The following is a 20,134-nucleotide window of genomic DNA, read 5'->3' on the forward strand; positions in this document are numbered from 1 at the left end:
TAGGAATACAAGTCCCAGCACACTATACTTTCCTCTCTGTAGGAATACAAGTCCCAGCACACTATACTTTCTTGTCTCTGTAGGACTACAAGTCCCAGCACACTATACTTTCCTGTCTCTGTAGGAATACAAGTCCCAGCACACTATACTTTCCTCTCTGTAGGAATACAAGTCCCAGCACACTATACTTTCTTGTCTCTGTAGGACTACAAGTCCCAGCACACTATACTTTCCTGTCTCTGTAGGACTACAAGTCCCAGCACACTATACTTTCTTGTCTCTGTAGGACTACAAGTCCCAGCACACTATACTTTCCTGTCTCTGTAGGAATACAAGTCCCAGCACACTATACTTTCCTGTCTCTGTAGGACTACAAGTCCCAGCACACTATACTTCCCTGTCTCTGTAGGAATACAAGTCCCAGCACACTATACTTTCCTGTCTCTGTAGGACTACAAGTCCCAGCACACTATACTTTCCTGTCTCTGTAGGAATACAAGTCCCAGCACACTATACTTTCCTGTCGCTGTAGGACTACAAGTCCCAGCACACTATACTTTCCTGTCGCTGTAGGAATACAAGTCCCAGCACACTATACTTTCCTGTCGCTGTAGGACTACAAGTCCCAGCACACTATACTTTCCTGTCGCTGTAGGACTACAAGTCCCAGCACACTATACTTTCCTCTCTGTAGGAATACAAGTCCCAGCACACTATACTTTCCTGTCTCTGTAGGAATACAAGTCCCAGCAAACTATACTTTCCTGTCGCTGTAGGACTACAAGTCCCAGCACACTATACTTTCCTCTCTGTAGGAATACAAGTCCCAGCACACTATACTTTCCTGTCTCTGTAGGAATACAAGTCCCAGCACACTATACTTTCCTGTCGCTGTAGGACTACAAGTCCCAGCACACTATACTTTCCTGTCTCTGTAGGAATACAAGTCCCAGCACACTATACTTTCCTGTCGCTGTAGGACTACAAGTCCCAGCACACTATACTTTCCTGTCTCTGTAGGACTACAAGTCCCAGCACACTATACTTTCCTCTCTGTAGGAATACAAGTCCCAGCACACTATACTTTCTTGTCTCTGTAGGACTACAAGTCCCAGCACACTATACTTTCCTGTCTCTGTAGGACTACAAGTCCCAGCACACTATACTTTCCTGTCTCTGTAGGAATACAAGTCCCAGCACACTATACTTTCCTGTCTCTGTAGGAATACAAGTCCCAGCACACTATACTTTCTTGTCTCTGTAGGAATACAAGTCCCAGCACACTATACTTTCCTGTCGCTGTAGGACTACAAGTCCCAGCACACTATACTTTCCTGTCTCTGTAGGACTACAAGTCCCAGCACACTATACTTTCCTCTCTGTAGGAATACAAGTCCCAGCACACTATACTTTCTTGTCTCTGTAGGACTACAAGTCCCAGCACACTATACTTTCTTGTCTCTGTAGGACTACAAGTCCCAGCACACTATACTTTCCTGTCTCTGTAGGAATACAAGTCCCAGCACACTATACTTTCCTGTCTCTGTAGGAATACAAGTCCCAGCACACTATACTTTCCTCTCTGTAGGAATACAAGTCCCAGCACACTATACTTTCCTCTCTGTAGGAATACAAGTCCCAGCACACTATACTTTCTTGTCTCTGTAGGACTACAAGTCCCAGCACACTATACTTTCCTGTCTCTGTAGGACTACAAGTCCCAGCACACTATACTTTCTTGTCTCTGTAGGACTACAAGTCCCAGCACACTATACTTTCCTGTCTCTGTAGGAATACAAGTCCCAGCACACTATACTTTCCTGTCTCTGTAGGACTACAAGTCCCAGCACACTATACTTTCCTGTCTCTGTAGGAATACAAGTCCCAGCACACTATACTTTCCTGTCTCTGTAGGACTACAAGTCCCAGCACACTATACTTTCCTGTCTCTGTAGGACTACAAGTCCCAGCACACTATACTTTCCTGTCTCTGTAGGAATACAAGTCCCAGCACACTATACTTTCCTGTCGCTGTAGGACTACAAGTCCCAGCACACTATACTTTCCTGTCGCTGTAGGACTACAAGTCCCAGCACACTATACTTTCCTGTCGCTGTAGGACTACAAGTCCCAGCACACTATACTTTCCTCTCTGTAGGAATACAAGTCCCAGCACACTATACTTTCCTGTCTCTGTAGGACTACAAGTCCCAGCACACTATACTTTCCTGTCGCTGTAGGACTACAAGTCCCAGCACACTATACTTTCCTCTCTGTAGGAATACAAGTCCCAGCACACTATACTTTCCTGTCTCTGTAGGAATACAAGTCCCAGCACACTATACTTTCCTGTCGCTGTAGGACTACAAGTCCCAGCACACTATACTTTCCTCTCTGTAGGAATACAAGTCCCAGCACACTATACTTTCCTGTCTCTGTAGGACTACAAGTCCCAGCACACTATACTTTCCTGTCTCTGTAGGACTACAAGTCCCAGCACACTATACTTTCCTGTCTCTGTAGGACTACAAGTCCCAGCACACTATACTTTCCTGCCTCTGTAGGACTACAAGTCCCAGCACACTATACTTTCCTGTCTCTGTAGGACTACAAGTCCCAGCACACTATACTTTCCTGTCGCTGTAGGACTACAAGTCCCAGCACACTATACTTTCCTGTCTCTGTAGGACTACAAGTCCCAGCACACTATACTTTCCTGTCTCTGTAGGACTACAAGTCCCAGCACACTATACTTTCCTGTCTCTGTAGGACTACAAGTCCCAGCACACTATACTTTCCTGTCTCTGTAGGACTACAAGTCCCAGCACACTATACTTTCCTGTCTCTGTAGGACTACAAGTCCCAGCACACTATACTTTCCTGTCTCTGTAGGAATACAAGTCCCAGCACACTATACTTTCCTGTCTCTGTAGGACTACAAGTCCCAGCACACTATACTTTCCTGTCTCTGTAGGACTACAAGTCCCAGCACACTATACTTTCCTGTCGCTGTAGGACTACAAGTCCCAGCACACTATACTTTCCTGTCTCTGTAGGACTACAAGTCCCAGCACACTATACTTTCCTCTCTGTAGGAATACAAGTCCCAGCACACTATACTTTCCTGTCTCTGTAGGACTACAAGTCCCAGCACACTATACTTTCCTCTCTGTAGGAATACAAGTCCCAGCACACTATACTTTCCTGTCTCTGTAGGACTACAAGTCCCAGCACACTATACTTTCCTCTCTGTAGGAATACAAGTCCCAGCACACTATACTTTCCTGTCGCTGTAGGACTACAAGTCCCAGCACACTATACTTTCCTGTCTCTGTAGGACTACAAGTCCCAGCACACTATACTTTCCTGTCGCTGTAGGACTACAAGTCCCAGCACACTATACTTTCCTCCCTGTAGGAATACAAGTCCCAGCACACTATACTTTCCTGTCGCTGTAGGACTACAAGTCCCAGCACACTATACTTTCCTCCCTGTAGGACTACAAGTCCCAGCACACTATACTTTCCTGTCGCTGTAGGACTACAAGTCCCAGCACACTATACTTTCCTCCCTGTAGGACTACAAGTCCCAGCACACTATACTTTCCTGTCTCTGTAGGACTACAAGTCCCAGCACACTATACTTTCCTGTCGCTGTAGGACTACAAGTCCCAGCACACTATACTTTCCTCTCTGTAGGAATACAAGTCCCAGCACACTACTTTCCTGTCTCTGTAGGACTACAAGCCCCAGCACACTATACTTTCCTCTCTGTAGGAATACAAGTCCCAGCACATTATATTTCCCTGTCTCTGTAGGACTACAAGCCCCAGCACACTAAACCTGCCTAGTTCTTGTCTCTGTAGGACTACAAGTCCCAGCACATAGCTACTCCTCCCCCAACCTGTCAGTTTCCAATTTAGGACTGCAGCACCAGTGAAGGGGGCGCACGTGAGCGAGTACGCTTGTGTACAAACTCTATACAGTAACTCCACCTATTCCCATCACATGATTATCAGTCCCTCCCTTCCGGCTCTCTGCTGCGTTCATGTGTAGAATGCCGTGCCCTACATAAAGATGGCGGCGGTGCTTCTGACAGATGATGTCATCTCTGTGTGCCTGAAGGTCAGGTCTGTGTGTAGTGACGTGCTTTACATAGCAGTGTCTTGTACAGGGTGACTGGTGATCATGGCAGAAGAGAAGCCGACTGATGAAGACTATGGCTACAATCTGTTCCCACAGAGGGACAGGAGAAATCCCAAGAAGGAGTCCATAATGTCCAAGCTCTGCTTGTTAAAGTATACCTGTAAGAACAGGCTGAAGGCGGCTATGCAGCAAAGTAAGTGTGCCATGTGTGTGCCCCCTGGTGTTTTGTCTTGTGTTATCCATTCCTTACTGTACTATGTCTTGTATGTGCAAAACAAAAGTAGACAATGGCTCCTCTATAGAAAGGCCAGCGCCTACCTTTGGGTTTTCTCCACATACTGTGTTTCTTTACACTTAAAGGGTCAGTGCCCTCATTTTAGTATGTATTTATTATTGTCATTTTTAGAGGATGGTGCCCTCTTATTGTCATTACAGCCGTGGCCAAAAGTTCGGAGAATGACACCAACGTTAATTTTTCACAAAGTCTGTTAATTGCAAAGTACCTCTTTGCCATGAAAATTAATTTAATCCTATAAAAAAATATTTCCACTGCATTTGTGAAGAAGGCTTCAGGGTGCCAGGACGATCTCCTACAGTTGATTCAGCTACGGGATCGGGCACCACCAGTGCAAAGCTTGCTCAGGCGGAAGCAGGCGGGTGTGAGTGGATCTGCATGCACAGTGAGGCGATGACATTTGGAGGATGACCTGGTGTCAAGAAGGGCAGCAAAGAAGCCACTTCTCTCAAGGAAAAAATATCAGGGACAGACTGATATTCTGCAAAAGGTACAGGGATTGGACTGCTGAGGACTGGGGTAAAGTCATTTTCTCTGATGAACCCCCTTTCCGATTGTTTGGGGCATCCGGAAAGAACCTTGTCAGTAGCAGTCACCTTTTTCTTCTCCGATCAGTCCTGTGTCATGCCAACAGTAAAGCTTCCTGAGACCATTCAAATGTGGGGTTGCTTCTCAGCCAAGGGAGTGGGCTTATTCACAATTTTGCCTAAGAACACAGCCAAGAATAAAGAATGATTCAAAAACATCCTCCGAGAGCAACTTCTCCCAACTATCCAAAAACAGTTTGGTGACAAACCATGCCTTCTCCAGCATGATGGAGCACCTTGCCATAAGGCAAAAGTGATAACTAAGTGGCTTGGGGGAACAGAACATTGAAATGGGTCCATGGCCAGGAAACTCCCCAGACTTGAATCCCATTGAGAACTTGTGGTCAATCCTCAAGATGCAGGTGAACAAAAAAACCCCACAAATTCTGACAAACTCCAAGCATTGATTATGCAAGAATGAGCTGTGATCAGTCAGGATTTGGCCCAGAAGTTGATTGACAGCATGCCAGGGGGAACCGCAGAGGTCTTGAAAAAGAAGGGTCAACACTGCAAATATTAACTCTGCATAAACTTTGGAATTGCCTTTGACACTTATGAAATGCTTGTAATTATACTTCAGTATACCATAATGACATTGGACAAAAAGATCTAAAAACGCTGAAACAGCAGACTTTGTGAAAATTAATATTTGTGTCATTCTCAAAACTTTTGGCGACGGCTGTAGGATGTGTTTGTTTATATTCAGGTGCAGGATTGTATCTGACCCCATTCACAGACCCAGACGCTGTGAACAAGGCTTTTGTTTGTGTGGCTGAAGCTGTGTGCAGACTGTCCATGGAAGTGAATAGAGAGGCAGCGGCTGTACAGACACAGCCACAGGTCATAATTTGTCAGGTGTGCAGGAGATGGTGCACTTCTGATACCCGGTAATCATGGGTAAAACACAGAGAACTGAGATATGCCTATGTAAACAAGGCTTATTTCAGTTCTCTGTGTTTACCAATGTAACAAGTTCTGACAGGGGAAAAGGGATGATCCTGTGTCTCTGCAAAGCAGGGACTAGAATCAATGTCTTCCCCAATGAAAGCACCACACTGTGTACACACAAACCCTGGCTAGGCACACATTTAACTTTTTGATTGCCTTAGATAACCCCTTCCCAGCCAGTTTCATTGGTACAGTAACAGTGCATAGTTTGTAGACGCTATAACATTCACGTATACCAATCAATTTACTCTTATTGATATATATATTTTTTTTTTTTTTTTACCAAAAACATGTAGTAGAATATATATTGGCCGAAATTTTGTGAAGAAATTTGCTTTTTAAATTTTTTTTTTTTTTAAATTGTCAGTCTTTGTTTATAATATAAAAATTGCAAAGGTGATCAAATACCCCCCAAAGAAGGCTATTTGTTGAAAAAAAAAAATTACATTTAATTTGGGTACAGCGTCGCACGACTGCGCAATTGTCAGTTAAAATAACAGTGCAAAATTTCCTGCAACAACTTTATTTTTTATTTTTGGATAGAATAGGGCTGCACATAGAGTCGTTTAGCCAGCGGGTTGAACAAAAAAAAATGACAGTTCACCCATAGACATGCTTAATGTGGATGGGAGAATTCTCCCCACTGAGCTATTGTATTCTGACAGCACATAGACTACCTCGCCATCAGAATACACTGATCAGTACTGCAGGCTGTAGTTGGCTACACTGATCGAGTAGAAAAAATTTGCATACATGAATCGAAATTTAGACCGTTCAGCAGGGATTTGGATCCATATATGGCTGGTTTAAGGAAGTGTTATAACCCTGTCTGTTTTTTGTTTTTTGTTTTCCCCATTGAGAAGAGTTCCCCCTCCTGTGCTATAAACAAAACAGGAAGTGTGATAAAATTCCACAGGGCTTGAAAATTTACTTTGAATCTAGGAGCCAGCAAAAAAAAGTTAGGAGCCAGTGTTATTTATTTATTTTGTATCTATTTATTTTTTATTTATTTTTATTTTGCTAAGAGAGGTTTATTTTCAATGACAAAAACCCTTCTCCTATATAGCCCTGATGTGTATCTTTACAGATGCACGATACAGGTTTATACACAGAGAATACACAGAGGTGCCGGTATGTGAAGAAGGAAAAAAAAAAAACTTTAGCTCTGCTGCGGTTAAGCAGCAGAGCTAAAGGCCCCTTTCACACAGGGCAGATCTGTTTGACAGACTCCGCTTGCTGAGTGGGGGGATCAATCCGCTGAGCAGACAACTGACAGGTCCGTGTCTGCAAACAGTGCAGAGTGGAGACGGTTCCAGTCCCGCACTCCTCTATGGGAAAATTGGATGAAAACGAACAGCCTGTCCGATTTACATCCAATTTGCCAGACGGATGGAAAATTGGACCACCATCTATCTGGATTTGGCAGACAGGATCAAATCAGATAGCAGCGGGTGGCAGCGGAAATGTCACTGCTGACATCTGCAGCTCTATGGGGTGAATAGATGGTCCCATCAGGTCCGTCTGAAAAACTGACAGGTGGACCTGATTGGACAGCCCGTGTGAATGGGGGTCTAAGTGTGTTTTTGTTTTTAGATGTTAACCACTTGCCTACTAGGCACTTTCACCCCCTTCCTGCCCAGGCCAATTTTCAGCTTTCAGCTCTGTCACACTTTGACAGTTGCCTGGTCATGCAACTCTACCCATATGAAATTTTTATCATTTTTTTTGCGACAGATAGAGCTTTCTTTTGGTGGTATTTAATCACCACTGGGGTTTTTATTTTTTGCTAAACAAAAAATGTTGTTTAAAATACGTTTTTCTTAGTTTCTGTTAAGTTTGCAAATAAGTAATCTTTTTTTTTTTTTTTTTTGCTCATAGGCTTATCAATGTAGCCCATCAGTGTAAATGTGCCTGTCAGAATTGCCGGTTACAGGCTCTCCTTTCCTCATCCTATGACAGCGCATGAGGAAAGTACTGCTGATAACTGGCAAGTCTGTTTACAATGTGATCAGCTGTGATTGGACACAGCTGATCACATGGTAAAGGGCCACACTGATTACCTTTACCTCGATCACGGAGTGCACCCGATGCATGCCCTGGGGGGTGCGCAGGTTGGCGGGGTTCTGGGCGGACGTCAATAGACACCCTTTGAAAAGTAGTCCACCTTGCGGTCGACAACCACCTGCCGGGCCCTAAAATGCATGTTCAGGGTGTCAGGCAATAGGAATTGCTCATGCCTGGGAATGGGATTTGTCGATCCCTGCTCTAACATGAGGAAATTTGTGGTTGTCACCAGAACTAGTGCCCCATCGAAATATTTAACCTATATTCCTGTTCTGCTGACCACTCAAAGTTTTAGATTTTCTTTCACTTTTGAAGATAACAGTAAACATGATGAAAGTTTGTCCAAAGGTTTCTTCAGCATGAAGAGTTTGAGAAGTATTTTAGAACCAAACAAAAGCTTTAACTAGTGTTAAATTAGACACACTTTAAAGTGCATGTAAACTCCTGATTTAAAAAATAAAGAAAGCATATTGCTCTATAATATGTGTATGCTTCAATCCAAAGCACTATGTGTGATCTCTCTCTTATCTAGATGAGACACTTCTCACAGGATCCCCAGAGAGGGTAGCTCCAGCACAATCTGTGATTGACAGCCTCAGCTGAGCCTTTTTCTGTATGTGCTGTGTAAGGGGGGGGGGGGGGGGGTGTCCATTCTCTCCACTCAGGTCTTCAGCGCTGCATGTCTTCAGCGCTGCGCCCTGAGCCTACCCAGTTGTGTGACAATAGCGAATGAATATTTGCGCACTGATTCTCCTCCCGGCCAATCAGGAAGCAGATCGTGAGACTAGTTTCCCGTTTGGCCGAAAGGAGAAGCCATCTTAGTGGCCTAGGAGGGGGGAGGATGAGGGAGGAGACGTACAGCCACCGTGATGGCGAGGAGATGCATGGGAAGCCTGACCGATGGAGCCGGGACACGAAGGAGACTGGGCGGGGAAGCAGCCGCCGCCGTCTCCACGTCAGTCCAGGGGCAGCACGGGGTTAAGGGATTACAACCTCTTTAATTAGCTTTTACAGTCTCTGTGTCCAAGTACTGATTTTACAATCGTACTATGCCTACTCTTGATCAAAGGGGAACTCCGACTTTCCTTTGAGTGTGACTGTGGAATGCATGCAATAGTAAAACGTAGAAGCTAGTGGGAAGAACCACAGCATCCAGCAAGGAAAGTTTTGGATAGCACCAGTGCTTGTAGCTTTGCAAGACATCAAAGATTTGACTTGCCACCCACTAGGAAGGTTCTTTTACAAGATATTTGCATTTTAAAGCTTTGACGCTTTGTCTGTGTATACGCATAATCATGGTTAAATGTAACTTTCTTTCTTTCTTTTTTTTTTTTTCCTTTTAGATCCACAAGTTAAAATGCTTTTAGATGCCATGAAACAAGCTGGTTGGTAAGGTTCATTCTTTATTTGTTAAACTATTCTAAGAACAAGTAAACTGGTATATCCTCCTCCTCCTCCCTTTTTTTTTTTTTTAAATCTTATTTCAGATGTGGTTTTGTCATTTTCAAAACAGTAGACTATTTGCAGTCTCTAATGTCCTGAAGTGCCCAAAATGTTGATTGGTAGCCAGTAAAAATATGTTCTATTTAGGTGGCGGGTCAAACATTTTAATATTCCTAGCAAAATTTGGTAATGCTGACATGTGCCCTAGTGATTTGTGTTTAATTGTAGTGATGGGTCTTAGGCGCCAACGATACATGCTTAGTAGTTCTCACATTCTGAATGGCAGAAATCTACTAGTTTAGCATGTATAGAGAACTGTCCGCTGCCAGCAATTGTATTTAGGTAGTCGCAACGCCCCCAACTGCTTGCATGGCCAAACAGTCATTGCATCTGAAAGGATGCAGTTGCTGTTTGGTTGACATTTTTCATCCTGGCTCCTTTTTGATTTTCCGGGTAAATTTTTTTTTTTTTTTTTTTTTTTTTAATCGGGCCAGGTGGTACCACCAGACCCTCCTGTGGCTCAAATTTCGGGCAATTCAGCAAGGACTGGGCAACATTTGAGCTGAGTATGGCCATCTTTACTTTTCCAAACTACACAACTATAGATCAGCAACCCAAAAACAGCTCTTTCCACATCACTTTATATGCACTCGTTCCACCTAATGTTGTTCCACTGTAACCAGTGCTCCATATATTGAAAAACATCTCTCTGCCTTTTACTCTGTCAGGTGTTATCTCAGCTCCACTTTTCTTTAAAGTCGAACTTTATGGCAAATATTAAAAATGTGCACTTCATTGTAAAAATCCGGCAATGCCGAACTGACAGAACTCCCACCCATGTGTGGGAGGGACATCCTTTCCACATACACATGGCCAATGAAAGCAGCTGGTGATCAATTATCTGGAAGCCGGCTGAAGGTGTAAGCGGCCAGCAGGGAGCTCTGGGGCTTGCTGTTTTGAAGGGGAGTATAGTTCCACTGTAATTTCTTCCAATTAGACTTCACCATTTAATCAAGTAGTTCGCTATGTAATACACTCCTTGTCACAGATCTTGTAACTCTTTTTTCCAAAATCTTCTAAGCCTGTAAATGTGTAGTTTCCACCACATTGTCCATTTTTCAGGCTATTAAAATGCTGACTGTGGTATTTATGATTAACCTCTATTTTTTTCAGTACAGCCTACGTGGATAGACACTTTGCCTGTGAAGACTGTGATAAAAACGTAGCCGGGGGCTTTGATTCTGCTACCTCTGAGGTAATTTGTGTCATCAGCGCTGACATAATTCATACAGCTACTGTTTGCAGCCAAGGATAAAAACTTGGTCCCTAGGTGGCCCGTTCACACTATGTGCAGTTACCTGTTTATCCATGAGAAAAAATGCAGGTATCTGCAATGACGCACAAAAAAGACAATAGTTTTCTGTGTGTCATGTTCACGCCACAATGCAGTGTTTCACTGCATTCCGGAGCTGTGCAATATTATGCAACATGTTTGCAAAATATCACACCTCTCTGGATGGCCTTACATGTCACTGCACAGCAGGCTTAAAGTGGAAGTCCAGGCTAAAACTAAAATCCCTCCATCTATAGCCACCAACATTCTAACACTAACCTATTTAGCCCTGAAAAGATAAAATCGCTATGCATACCTTTTTCTGCAGGCGATCCGACCCGATCTCCAGCAGCGGAAGCTCTGCAGAGGACATGGTCGACAACGGCTGGGAAATGAATGCGATGTGACTTCACCCATAGACTTACTATAGGGCTTTTGTTGACGAACGTGTCCTCTGCACCGCCTACACAACGAAGCCGCGGCTGACAGCTCAGCGTGGGATCTGAGCTTTTGCCGCTGGAGATCGGGTCGGATCACCTGCAGAAAAGGTATGTATAGCACTTTTATCTTTTCAGGGCTATATAGGTTAGTGTTAGAATGTTGGTGGCTATAAATGCAGGGATTTTAGTATTAGCATGGACTTCCACTTTAATACACCGGATTTGTCACTGTGCATTTCACATAAAATTCTAGCGAAATAAACAGAGCTGTGTGATGTGATAAAACCATCCCCTGCACACAGTAACCAGCTGAGATTCAAACCATGTATGGTCGGCCTTAATGCGGAGCTCCAGTCTCTTAAGTGAAAGTTAAAAGTCAGCAGCTACAAAAACTATAACTGCTAAATTTTAATAAGCAGCGCCACTCACCTGTCCCACGATCCAGCAGTGTACAGCGGTGGCCAAAAGTTTTGAGAATGACACAGATATTAATTTTCACAAAGTCTGCTGCCTCAGTTTTTATGATGGCAATTTGCATATACTCCAGAATGTTATGAAGAGTAATCAGATGAATTGCAATTCCTTGCAAAGTCCCTCTTTGCCATGAAAATTAACTTAATTCCATAAAAAACATTTCCACTGCATTTGTAAAGAAGGCTTCAGGACGCCCAAGAAAGTCCATCAAGCGCCAGGACCGTCTCCTACAGTTGATTCAGCTGCGGGATCGGGGCACCACCAGTGCAGAGCTTGCTCAGGTGTGAGTGGATCTGCATGCACAGTGAGGAGAAGACTTTTGGAGGATGGCCTGGTGTCAAGAAGGGCAGCAAAGAAGCCACTTCTCTCCAGGAAAAATATCAGGGACAGACTGATATTCTGCCAAAGGTACAGGGATTGGACTGCTGAGGACTGGGGTAAAGTCATTTTCTCTGATGACTCCCCTTTCCGATTGTTTGGGGCATCTGGAGAAAAATAAATGAGTGCTGCCAACAGTAAAGCATCTTGAGACCATTCATATGTGAGGTTGCTTCTCAGGCAAGGGAGTGGGCTCACTCACAATTTTGGCTAAGAACACAGTCATGAATAAAGAATTGTACAAAAACATCCTCCAAGAGAAACTTCTCACAACCATCCAAAAACCATCCATTGGTGATCAACAATGCCTTTTCCAGCATGATGGAGCACCTTGCCATAAAGCAAAAGTGATAAATAAATGGCTTGGGGAACAAAACATCAAACTTTTTGGTCCATTGCCAGGAAACTCGCCAGACCTTAATCCCATTGAGAACTTTTGGTCAATCCTCAAGAGATGGGTGCACAAAAACCCCACAAATTCTAAAAAAAAACTTTAAGCATGGCTTATGCAAGAATGAGCTGCCATCAGTCAGGATGTGGCATAGAAGTTGATTGACCGCATGCCAGGGTGAATTGCAGAGGTCTTGAAAAAGAAGGGTCAACACTGCAAATTTTGACTTTTCATAAATGTAATTGTCATTAAAAGCCTTTGACAATTATGAAATGCTTGTAATTATACACCATAGTAACATCTGACAAGAAGATCTAAAAACACTGAAGCAGCAGACTTTCTTAAAATGAATATTTTTGTGTCAGACTCAAAACTTTTGGCCACGGCTGTACTCGCCCCAGTTTTCTCCCTGTGTCCTCCCTCAGCGGCGCCGGCATTTTTACTATGGGAACCCGGCTGTGACAGCTTGCAGCTTCACAGTGGGGGGCCCACTGTGCATGTGCAAGTGGCCCTGTGCTCTCTGACCTGGTCCCGCAATCTTCTGGGACCTGTCATTTGTCCCAGATGGCTTCGGGAGGGAGGGGGGAACGGAGAACCTCTACTTCCGATCGCCTAAGGCGATCAGAGCGAATAAGGTAGTGGATACTTGTCAAAAATGGGTACCCACTGTCCCAACCCCCCCCCCCCCCCCCCCAAAAGCACTATTTCATAAACCGGAGCCATGGAGGAGGCCTTAAAGTGGAACTTCCCCTTTTGGGTGGAGTTCCGCTTCAAGCTAAGTTGCCGTTTTATCTTCCTCTGTATTGTTTCAGGTTTCCTTGTAACACATATTTTGCAAATAAGACTAAATTGCATTTCTTCTGAGCATTTGCCTAAAATGTTGTGTGTTTTTTTTTTTTTTTTTTTTAACTTCTTCCTTCTTTTTTTTTTCTTTTTTTTCTCTTTTTTGATTCCTCTTACAGGTTGTATTATGTCAAAATACCATTAACAGTCAATCGCATATGAACAATGTGGTTACACATGAGCTGATTCATGCTTTTGATCACTGTCGTGCCCATGTGGATTTCTTAAGTAATATTCAACACTTGGCTTGTTCTGAGGTAGGTTTTTAATGCAATTAAAGCTAAACTCCAGGTATGATCTTTATTGCGTACTTTCATTGGTCCAGCTTGGTACAGTATAAGTAAGCATATTCCATACCTGAGGGATCACTGGGGAAGCTGACGACTACTGTTGTGGTCGGCACTACTACTACAATACAATAAAGGTCCATGTACACTGGCTTAAACTCTGCTTCTAGAGGAGTTTAGCGTTTTGAATGTAGAAGCAACCAATGTTATCCTATGTGTCCATGCACGTTGGGATGTTTAGAGGCATATTTTAACTGCTTCATTACTGCGCTATAGCTGAAAGATGGCTACAGCGTTGCTCTCTAGTTTATCCCAGAACCCTGCCCACTGGGCGCGCTCTGTGACCGATGTGTCCTTCGAACAGCTAATCACAGATCGCAGTAAAGAGCCAATCACAGCAGCATTTTACCATGTGATCAGCTGTGTCTAATTACAGCTGTGTCCGTGTAAGGAATGGAGAGCCGATAACCAGCAAGGCTTTCAGTACATTCTTTACACTAATTATCATTGCAGCCTCATCAGTGCACATTAGCGAAGAAGAAAAATTACTTATTGTGAAAACACTATATCCATCTCAAATACATGATAAATTCATACGGGTACAATGTTTCATGACTGCGCAATTTTCATTCAAAGTGCAACAGCACTGTAAGTTGAAAATTGGCCTGGGCAGGAAGGGGGTGAAAGTGCCCGGTATTGAACTGGTTTCTGGCAGAAAAAAATGCTAAAAGCACCTAAATGCTAGTTAAAAAAACCTCAAAATTGTTTTTATTCTGCCAAGAGCACTGCTGTTGTGTGTTTTGTGTTTTTTGTTTTTTGTTTTTTTTTTTTTGGGACTTCACCTTCCCTTCTCCCCATCTTGTCAAATTAGACAACACCTTGTACTCATTGAAAAAAGCTGGTCAGCACAGGACTGATTAAGATTAATGGTATTACTGTATTCGTCCCAGTTACTGTGTCCGCTTTCCCAGAGGTCCCTCAAGAATGAAATGTGCATGCTCACATTGTTCCAAGCTGGACCAATGTAAGTGTGCAAAACAGATCATAGCTGGAGGTCGGCTTTATGTTGCAGTTAAAATAGAAGTTTTGAAATAAAAAAACATAATGCGTACTCCCCTCTATGGCTGCAGCATTGCTGTGTTTACTACAGCTGTCCCCTGTCAACTCTAAGCCCAAGAACTAAGTGATCATATGACTGCTGATCGCTCAGTTTTCGGTCACCACTCTGTGCTCTGCCCCTTCAGCACTCACTGGAGAACGGAGCTGGGGAAGGGGTGGGAGCGGTTGGCTCAAACTCTCTGCTGCACACCGAGAGGCTGAGCCAGCTGCAAGTCAGACATCTGAGTGAATCCTGATATTATGCAAAAAAAATAAATGACTACAATTCCTGACTATAATTTGATTTATTTTGATGTGTGTTTTTTTTTTTTTTTTTTTTTTTTTTTTTTTTTTTTTTTTTTTGCTCTTTGCAGATTAGAGCTGCCAGTCTCAGTGGAGATTGTTCCCTTACTAATGAAATGTTAAGGTTAAAGTTTGGGGTAAAAGAGCATCACCAGGTAGGTTCATTTGTTGCAAGGTGAAAAGGTATCATTACATGACTCTAAGTTACTAGGGCAATAATGTTGGAAATTCCACCAAAAAACTGAAGGATTAGTCCGATATTTTGGTATGGGTTATTCATTTAATTAATCTAATTGACTGAACCACCACTTTTTTTTTTTTTTTTTTTTCACCTAGTAACTTTCTTTACTGGCATTTGAAATATTAATTGATAGGTGACCGGGTATACAATAGAACTTTTTATAGTTTGTTTAGAACGCTTACATATAGGTGTTTGGGCTAATTTACTAAAGGAGTTGAGAATCTTCACTTAATTGAAGTGAAAATTCACATAATTTATTATCTAATTATGTGTAAGGCAAATTCCTCTTAGGAACTTGCTAACCACATGATTAAATAACTGAAGTAAATAGTTACACAATTTTATTGAGTGAAGATTCTCAACTCCTTTAGTAAATCGGCCTCATTCAGTGAGTGCCTGTTATGAATTAGAGACGAGGCATTTTTTTATATCAGATAAATTATACATACTAGTACAAAAACACGGGTAAAAAAATAAAATAAAGAAATCACATGGTACAGATATAAGTATTTATAAAGGTGACATAATATCAAGGAAGAGATGTGGATAAATAAAGAGGGGGGGGGCTTGCATCCACTAATGGTCTTCTCATGATAGTATTTGTAGCACAGCTCATTAGCCTGTTTGAATACTTTTAGATCACAATAGAATACTGTATATGATAAAAAAGATTAGACTTTTAATTTCAGCATGCTAGATAGACCGTACTGTCTTGTTCCGAAGTTTTTCTCTGTTCAGTTTCCTCCCAGATACACTCTCTAGTACCAAGTGTAGAAGACATTAACGCAGCAGCAAATCATAGCTATTGGTGCCACTTCTGATGTAGTCAACAATTCTGACCACAATTGACAAAAGCAAGTTAACAGGACCTGCAATAGGCCTTAAAACGGAGCAGGATTATTCTTCTTGTGTTTCAATTTTTAACTTCCCCTATATTTATAATAAAAAAAAAGGGGGAAATGAATAATTGGGGATATTTAAATCAATAGTGATATACAGTTATAGTTGAAGTCTGGTGACTACTCATAACGCATGATTCCCCTGCTATAATTCTTGTTTCTATTTCTGCCTGCTTTTTTAGTTTAAGGTGTTCCCACTCTTCTTTAATTTTCCCTATGTACAAGTAAAAGATCCTAGGTAGTGAACGGTGCACTGTAGTAGTGGCCATGACAGATGTTCAGGATTGTGTACTCAAGCACAGAAGGATGACCACCAAAGTCTCCAAAAGATATAAAACTGTTAAAAAAATGCAGTTCTGAAGATCTACTAAAACCAAATTAAGTCTTAGTTGGAATACCTGTTTAAGGCCTTGTACATATGGGCTTTGCTTGTATAAGAGCAGTGTGTAAAGCCTTCAGCCAGCTTCATGCAGCTTTCTTTGAAGCCCTTCAGTTCCAATTTGGGATGTTAAACACATATCCTTATATAAGTGCTGTTAATTCAAACAAGCAGCAAGCAGGCTACTGTAAACTTTAGTGAGCTTTAGCATATCTCAGAACGTGTTGAAAGCCTACTGCAGTAAATACTGCAAAAAGAAGTAGTGAATTGACATTTTCAGGATCACATTTGGTATTTGGGAAAACGCCTAAATACCGCATGCGATCTGGTTCTGTGATTGGAGCCCAATATCTGTAAAGAACCACTAGCGCTCAGAGGGATACCCTGATATATTGATTTTAACCTTAAGGGATTCCTATGCAAAGCTTATAGTCAATCTATTCTAATACCAAAAGATAGTTTATTGTTAAAGATAATGTGTCCAGTGATGAAACTGCAATCAAGAACAATAGTTGGAACACACAAGCAAACAATCCATAAGACCCTTTTTACACTGGGGCCGCCCGTGCATTAGCGAAAAGCGTTGCTCGTGTTGCGGCGCTGCCCATTTATTGCAAGGGGCAGGGATGTTTTGGGAGCCCGAAGATGCTGCTTGCAGGACTTTTTCTAACGTCCCGCAAGCGCCCCGCCCCAGTGTGAAAGCACTCGGGCTTCCACATTTGAGTGGCATGGAAGGCAGTTTTCAGGCGCTATTTCTAGCGCTAAAACGCCTGAAAACTGCCTCAGTTTGAAAGGACTCTAAATAATTGTATGGGCAAAGAAAATTAACTGCCAAAACTAACCTCCAAGATCCAGAATGTGCTGATGATGGCTGACAGCATGCAGTAGATCATGGTGAATGTAGAATAAATTAGCCTTGGGGATGTCAGGCTCAGAGCTGTGTGTATGGAATCCCATATGATGGAATTAAACCGCCAAAGACCATGGTCGCAGGAGTCTCAGGTGTCGGTGACAGCGCATCGGAAGTAATGTCATTCAGAGCCAGAAGTCGTCTGAGGCAGCTCCGATGGTCAGTAACAGCCTTGAGGCTTGAACTGCAAGCAGAGTCAGTGGAGAGCCTTTTCCTAGCATGGCGCATTTACCGCTAATGACGCTTTTTCAAGTCCGACATGGATGGACAGATTGCTGGCTTGTGTTATCCAACTATTGTTCTTGATTGCTGTTTCATAACTAGACCACTTCTATACACATTACCTTTTTACAATAAATTATTTTTGGGTGTTGGCATTCAATTCTAGAATCAATATACTCAGGTGTCCCTCTGAGCACTAGTGGTTCTTTACGGACATTGCTTTTACTATCCAGTCGATCTTCACCCATAGTAGCCATTGTGACCTATACACCAGGACATGCAAGCATTTCCCATTGTCATCATACTCAGTGCTGGACATTCCATTATTTGTTTATCGACAGTGGAAAGGGCTAAATGCTAACCCTTCTGACACTCATTTACAGCATGCATGTTTGGGCTCTGTGACTTAAAAATATTTAATGCCAGCAAAGGCAACAAGTACTTTAGAACATTGTCAGCAATGGCAGTCCCCAATACTTCACTCATGACAGGATCACTTTAAAGCAGATCTTCACTTTGCTCTTTGACATCTGCATGGATCCCCCAGACTTACCCAAAACCCACCAGATCCCAAAAAAGGTAGGGCATACACAATGAAATATTCTGCAGGAGAGCAGCAAATCTGAGTATTACTATCCCTCTGCATTTCACAAACAAAGTTCAGGATTAAGAAAGCTAATCACCACTGTCTTCAGAATCTATAGAAGTTTTTTTTTTTTTTTATGATTGGAATAAAGTTTATTTTACTAAAATCCAGGTAATATTTGTTTTCAATATAGGCATGTGTTCGGGAACACGCTGTTCAGTCCATTCTAGCTGCGAGAAAAGTCAGCCGAGAGACTGCAGAAAAAGCTGTGGATGAAGTGTTTGATACGTGTTTCAATGATCGGGCACCATTTGGTCGAATTCCTTATAATGCAGCTAGTGCAAATTTATCATACAGAGAGTATATGAATCGAGGACGTTATTATGCCAATATTTGACCAAAATCAAAATTAGCTAAATGTTTTAATATTGTTTATACAAATTATTTCTATTCGAGATGTAATACATTTTTTTTTTCCTCTAAAACATTGTCTATAGAAATTTTCTTTTCAGTTAGATTTGTGACAGAGATATTATCAGGGAAATTCAATGAGGCCTTAATGGTACTTTTCTGACAGTAGCTTTCTTTAGAACAGTGGTTCTCAACTCCAGTCCTCGGGACCCACCAACAGGCCAGATTTTAAGTATTACCTTGGGGAGTTGCAGACTAGAATACAGCAATCACTGAGCAGCAAGTGATGTCACCTGTGATGTATTTCAGCTATCTTGCAAACCTGGCCTGTTAGTGGGCCCTGAGGACTGGAGTTGAGAACCACTGCTTTAGAACTACTTGTGCCTAATTCAAACAAGCATTTGCTCCAGTTTTGGTAACATTACTGACACTGGTGGCAAAGTCAGGTGGTTATTACTACTGCCATGGTAAGAACCTGTTGCTATGGCATGAACAGAGTCTTAAAAAATTATCGCCAGTTCGCAGATTAGGAAACTGGCGGTAATTAAGACCAGCTTCGAGCTGGTGTATGGAAGTATGCCAGTGCTCAGAGGGGGGGCATGTCTGTACTGGGAAACTGTCATGTACGTGACATTTGTCCACACAGTGCCGTATCCCCAGCCCCATTTAACTGTTGGGTGTGCCTTACTTTTGATTGATTTTGCATGGTAGTAGGTGGATTCTAAGGCTGCTATTGGACTAAATAGTGGCTATGAAACTGCCCACTGACATACGCTGTCTATCGATAGCCAGGCGGACCTAATGGGGAACTAATCTCTTCATTCCCCATCAGGCTCCTTCCACCCCTGCTACAAAACTCCTCGGCCATGCCCCCAGCAATGTGATCAGCTCAGTGGCTAAGGAGGAAGGGAGCGCACTGAGAAAGAAAGGTCCAGTATGGGCACTTTGACCTTGGTGCCTAGCACTGGCAGATTCATGTAACTGACTGTGACAATCTCGATGCAGCAACCAACAGAATTCTATGAATTCCCCCCTATGTTTGGTCTTGGTTCACACTTTACTTAATTTATGAAAATGGTGTATAATGTAATATGACCAATCTGCATGTGTGTGTTTTCACAGGGGTCCATGGGTAAAAATAATTGTTGGGTCTTGCAAAAAAGCAATGACCTGTATGTACAGTGATGTTCCCTTTATTCATCATTTTGTATATCAAGGATTTGCTGTAGAACATAGTATATATTTTTCAGGACTGAGACACCATGGGGGTTATTTATGAAAGGCAAATCCACTTTACACTTGCAGTGCGCTTGGAAGTACAGTCGCTGTAAATCTTAGGGGTAGATCTGAAATGAGGGGAAGCCCTGCTGATTTTATCATCCAATCATGCGCAAACTGAAATACTGTTTTTTGTTTTCCTTGCATATCCCCCTCGGATCTACAGCGCCTTTACTTCC

The 20,134-nt window shown here is 42.6% G+C and overlaps 1 protein-coding gene across 3 annotated transcripts; it reads left to right on the forward strand.

Moving 5' to 3' along the window:
- The first annotated feature begins 4,037 nt into the window (after positions 1-4,037).
- Positions 4,038-18,751, forward strand: LOC141132026 (mitochondrial inner membrane protease ATP23 homolog). 3 transcript variants are annotated; one of them, XM_073619974.1, is made up of 6 exons: positions 4,046-4,338; positions 9,383-9,428; positions 10,656-10,737; positions 13,461-13,598; positions 15,101-15,184; positions 18,460-18,751. In XM_073619974.1, exons 1-6 carry the CDS (start codon positions 4,188-4,190, stop codon positions 18,661-18,663), a joined length of 705 nt encoding a protein of 234 aa, XP_073476075.1. In that variant the 5' UTR covers positions 4,046-4,187; the 3' UTR covers positions 18,664-18,751. The 3 variants fall into 3 exon arrangements, with proteins under 3 accessions (XP_073476076.1, XP_073476075.1, XP_073476077.1); XM_073619976.1 differs by having other exon boundaries at positions 4,243-4,338; positions 10,661-10,737; XM_073619975.1 differs by lacking the exon at positions 13,461-13,598 and having other exon boundaries at positions 4,038-4,338.
- The last annotated feature ends 1,383 nt before the right edge of the window (positions 18,752-20,134 follow it).

This window comes from Aquarana catesbeiana, linkage group LG03 (genome assembly GCF_042186555.1).
Source record: "Aquarana catesbeiana isolate 2022-GZ linkage group LG03, ASM4218655v1, whole genome shotgun sequence".
Lineage (NCBI taxonomy): Eukaryota > Metazoa > Chordata > Amphibia > Anura > Ranidae > Aquarana > Aquarana catesbeiana.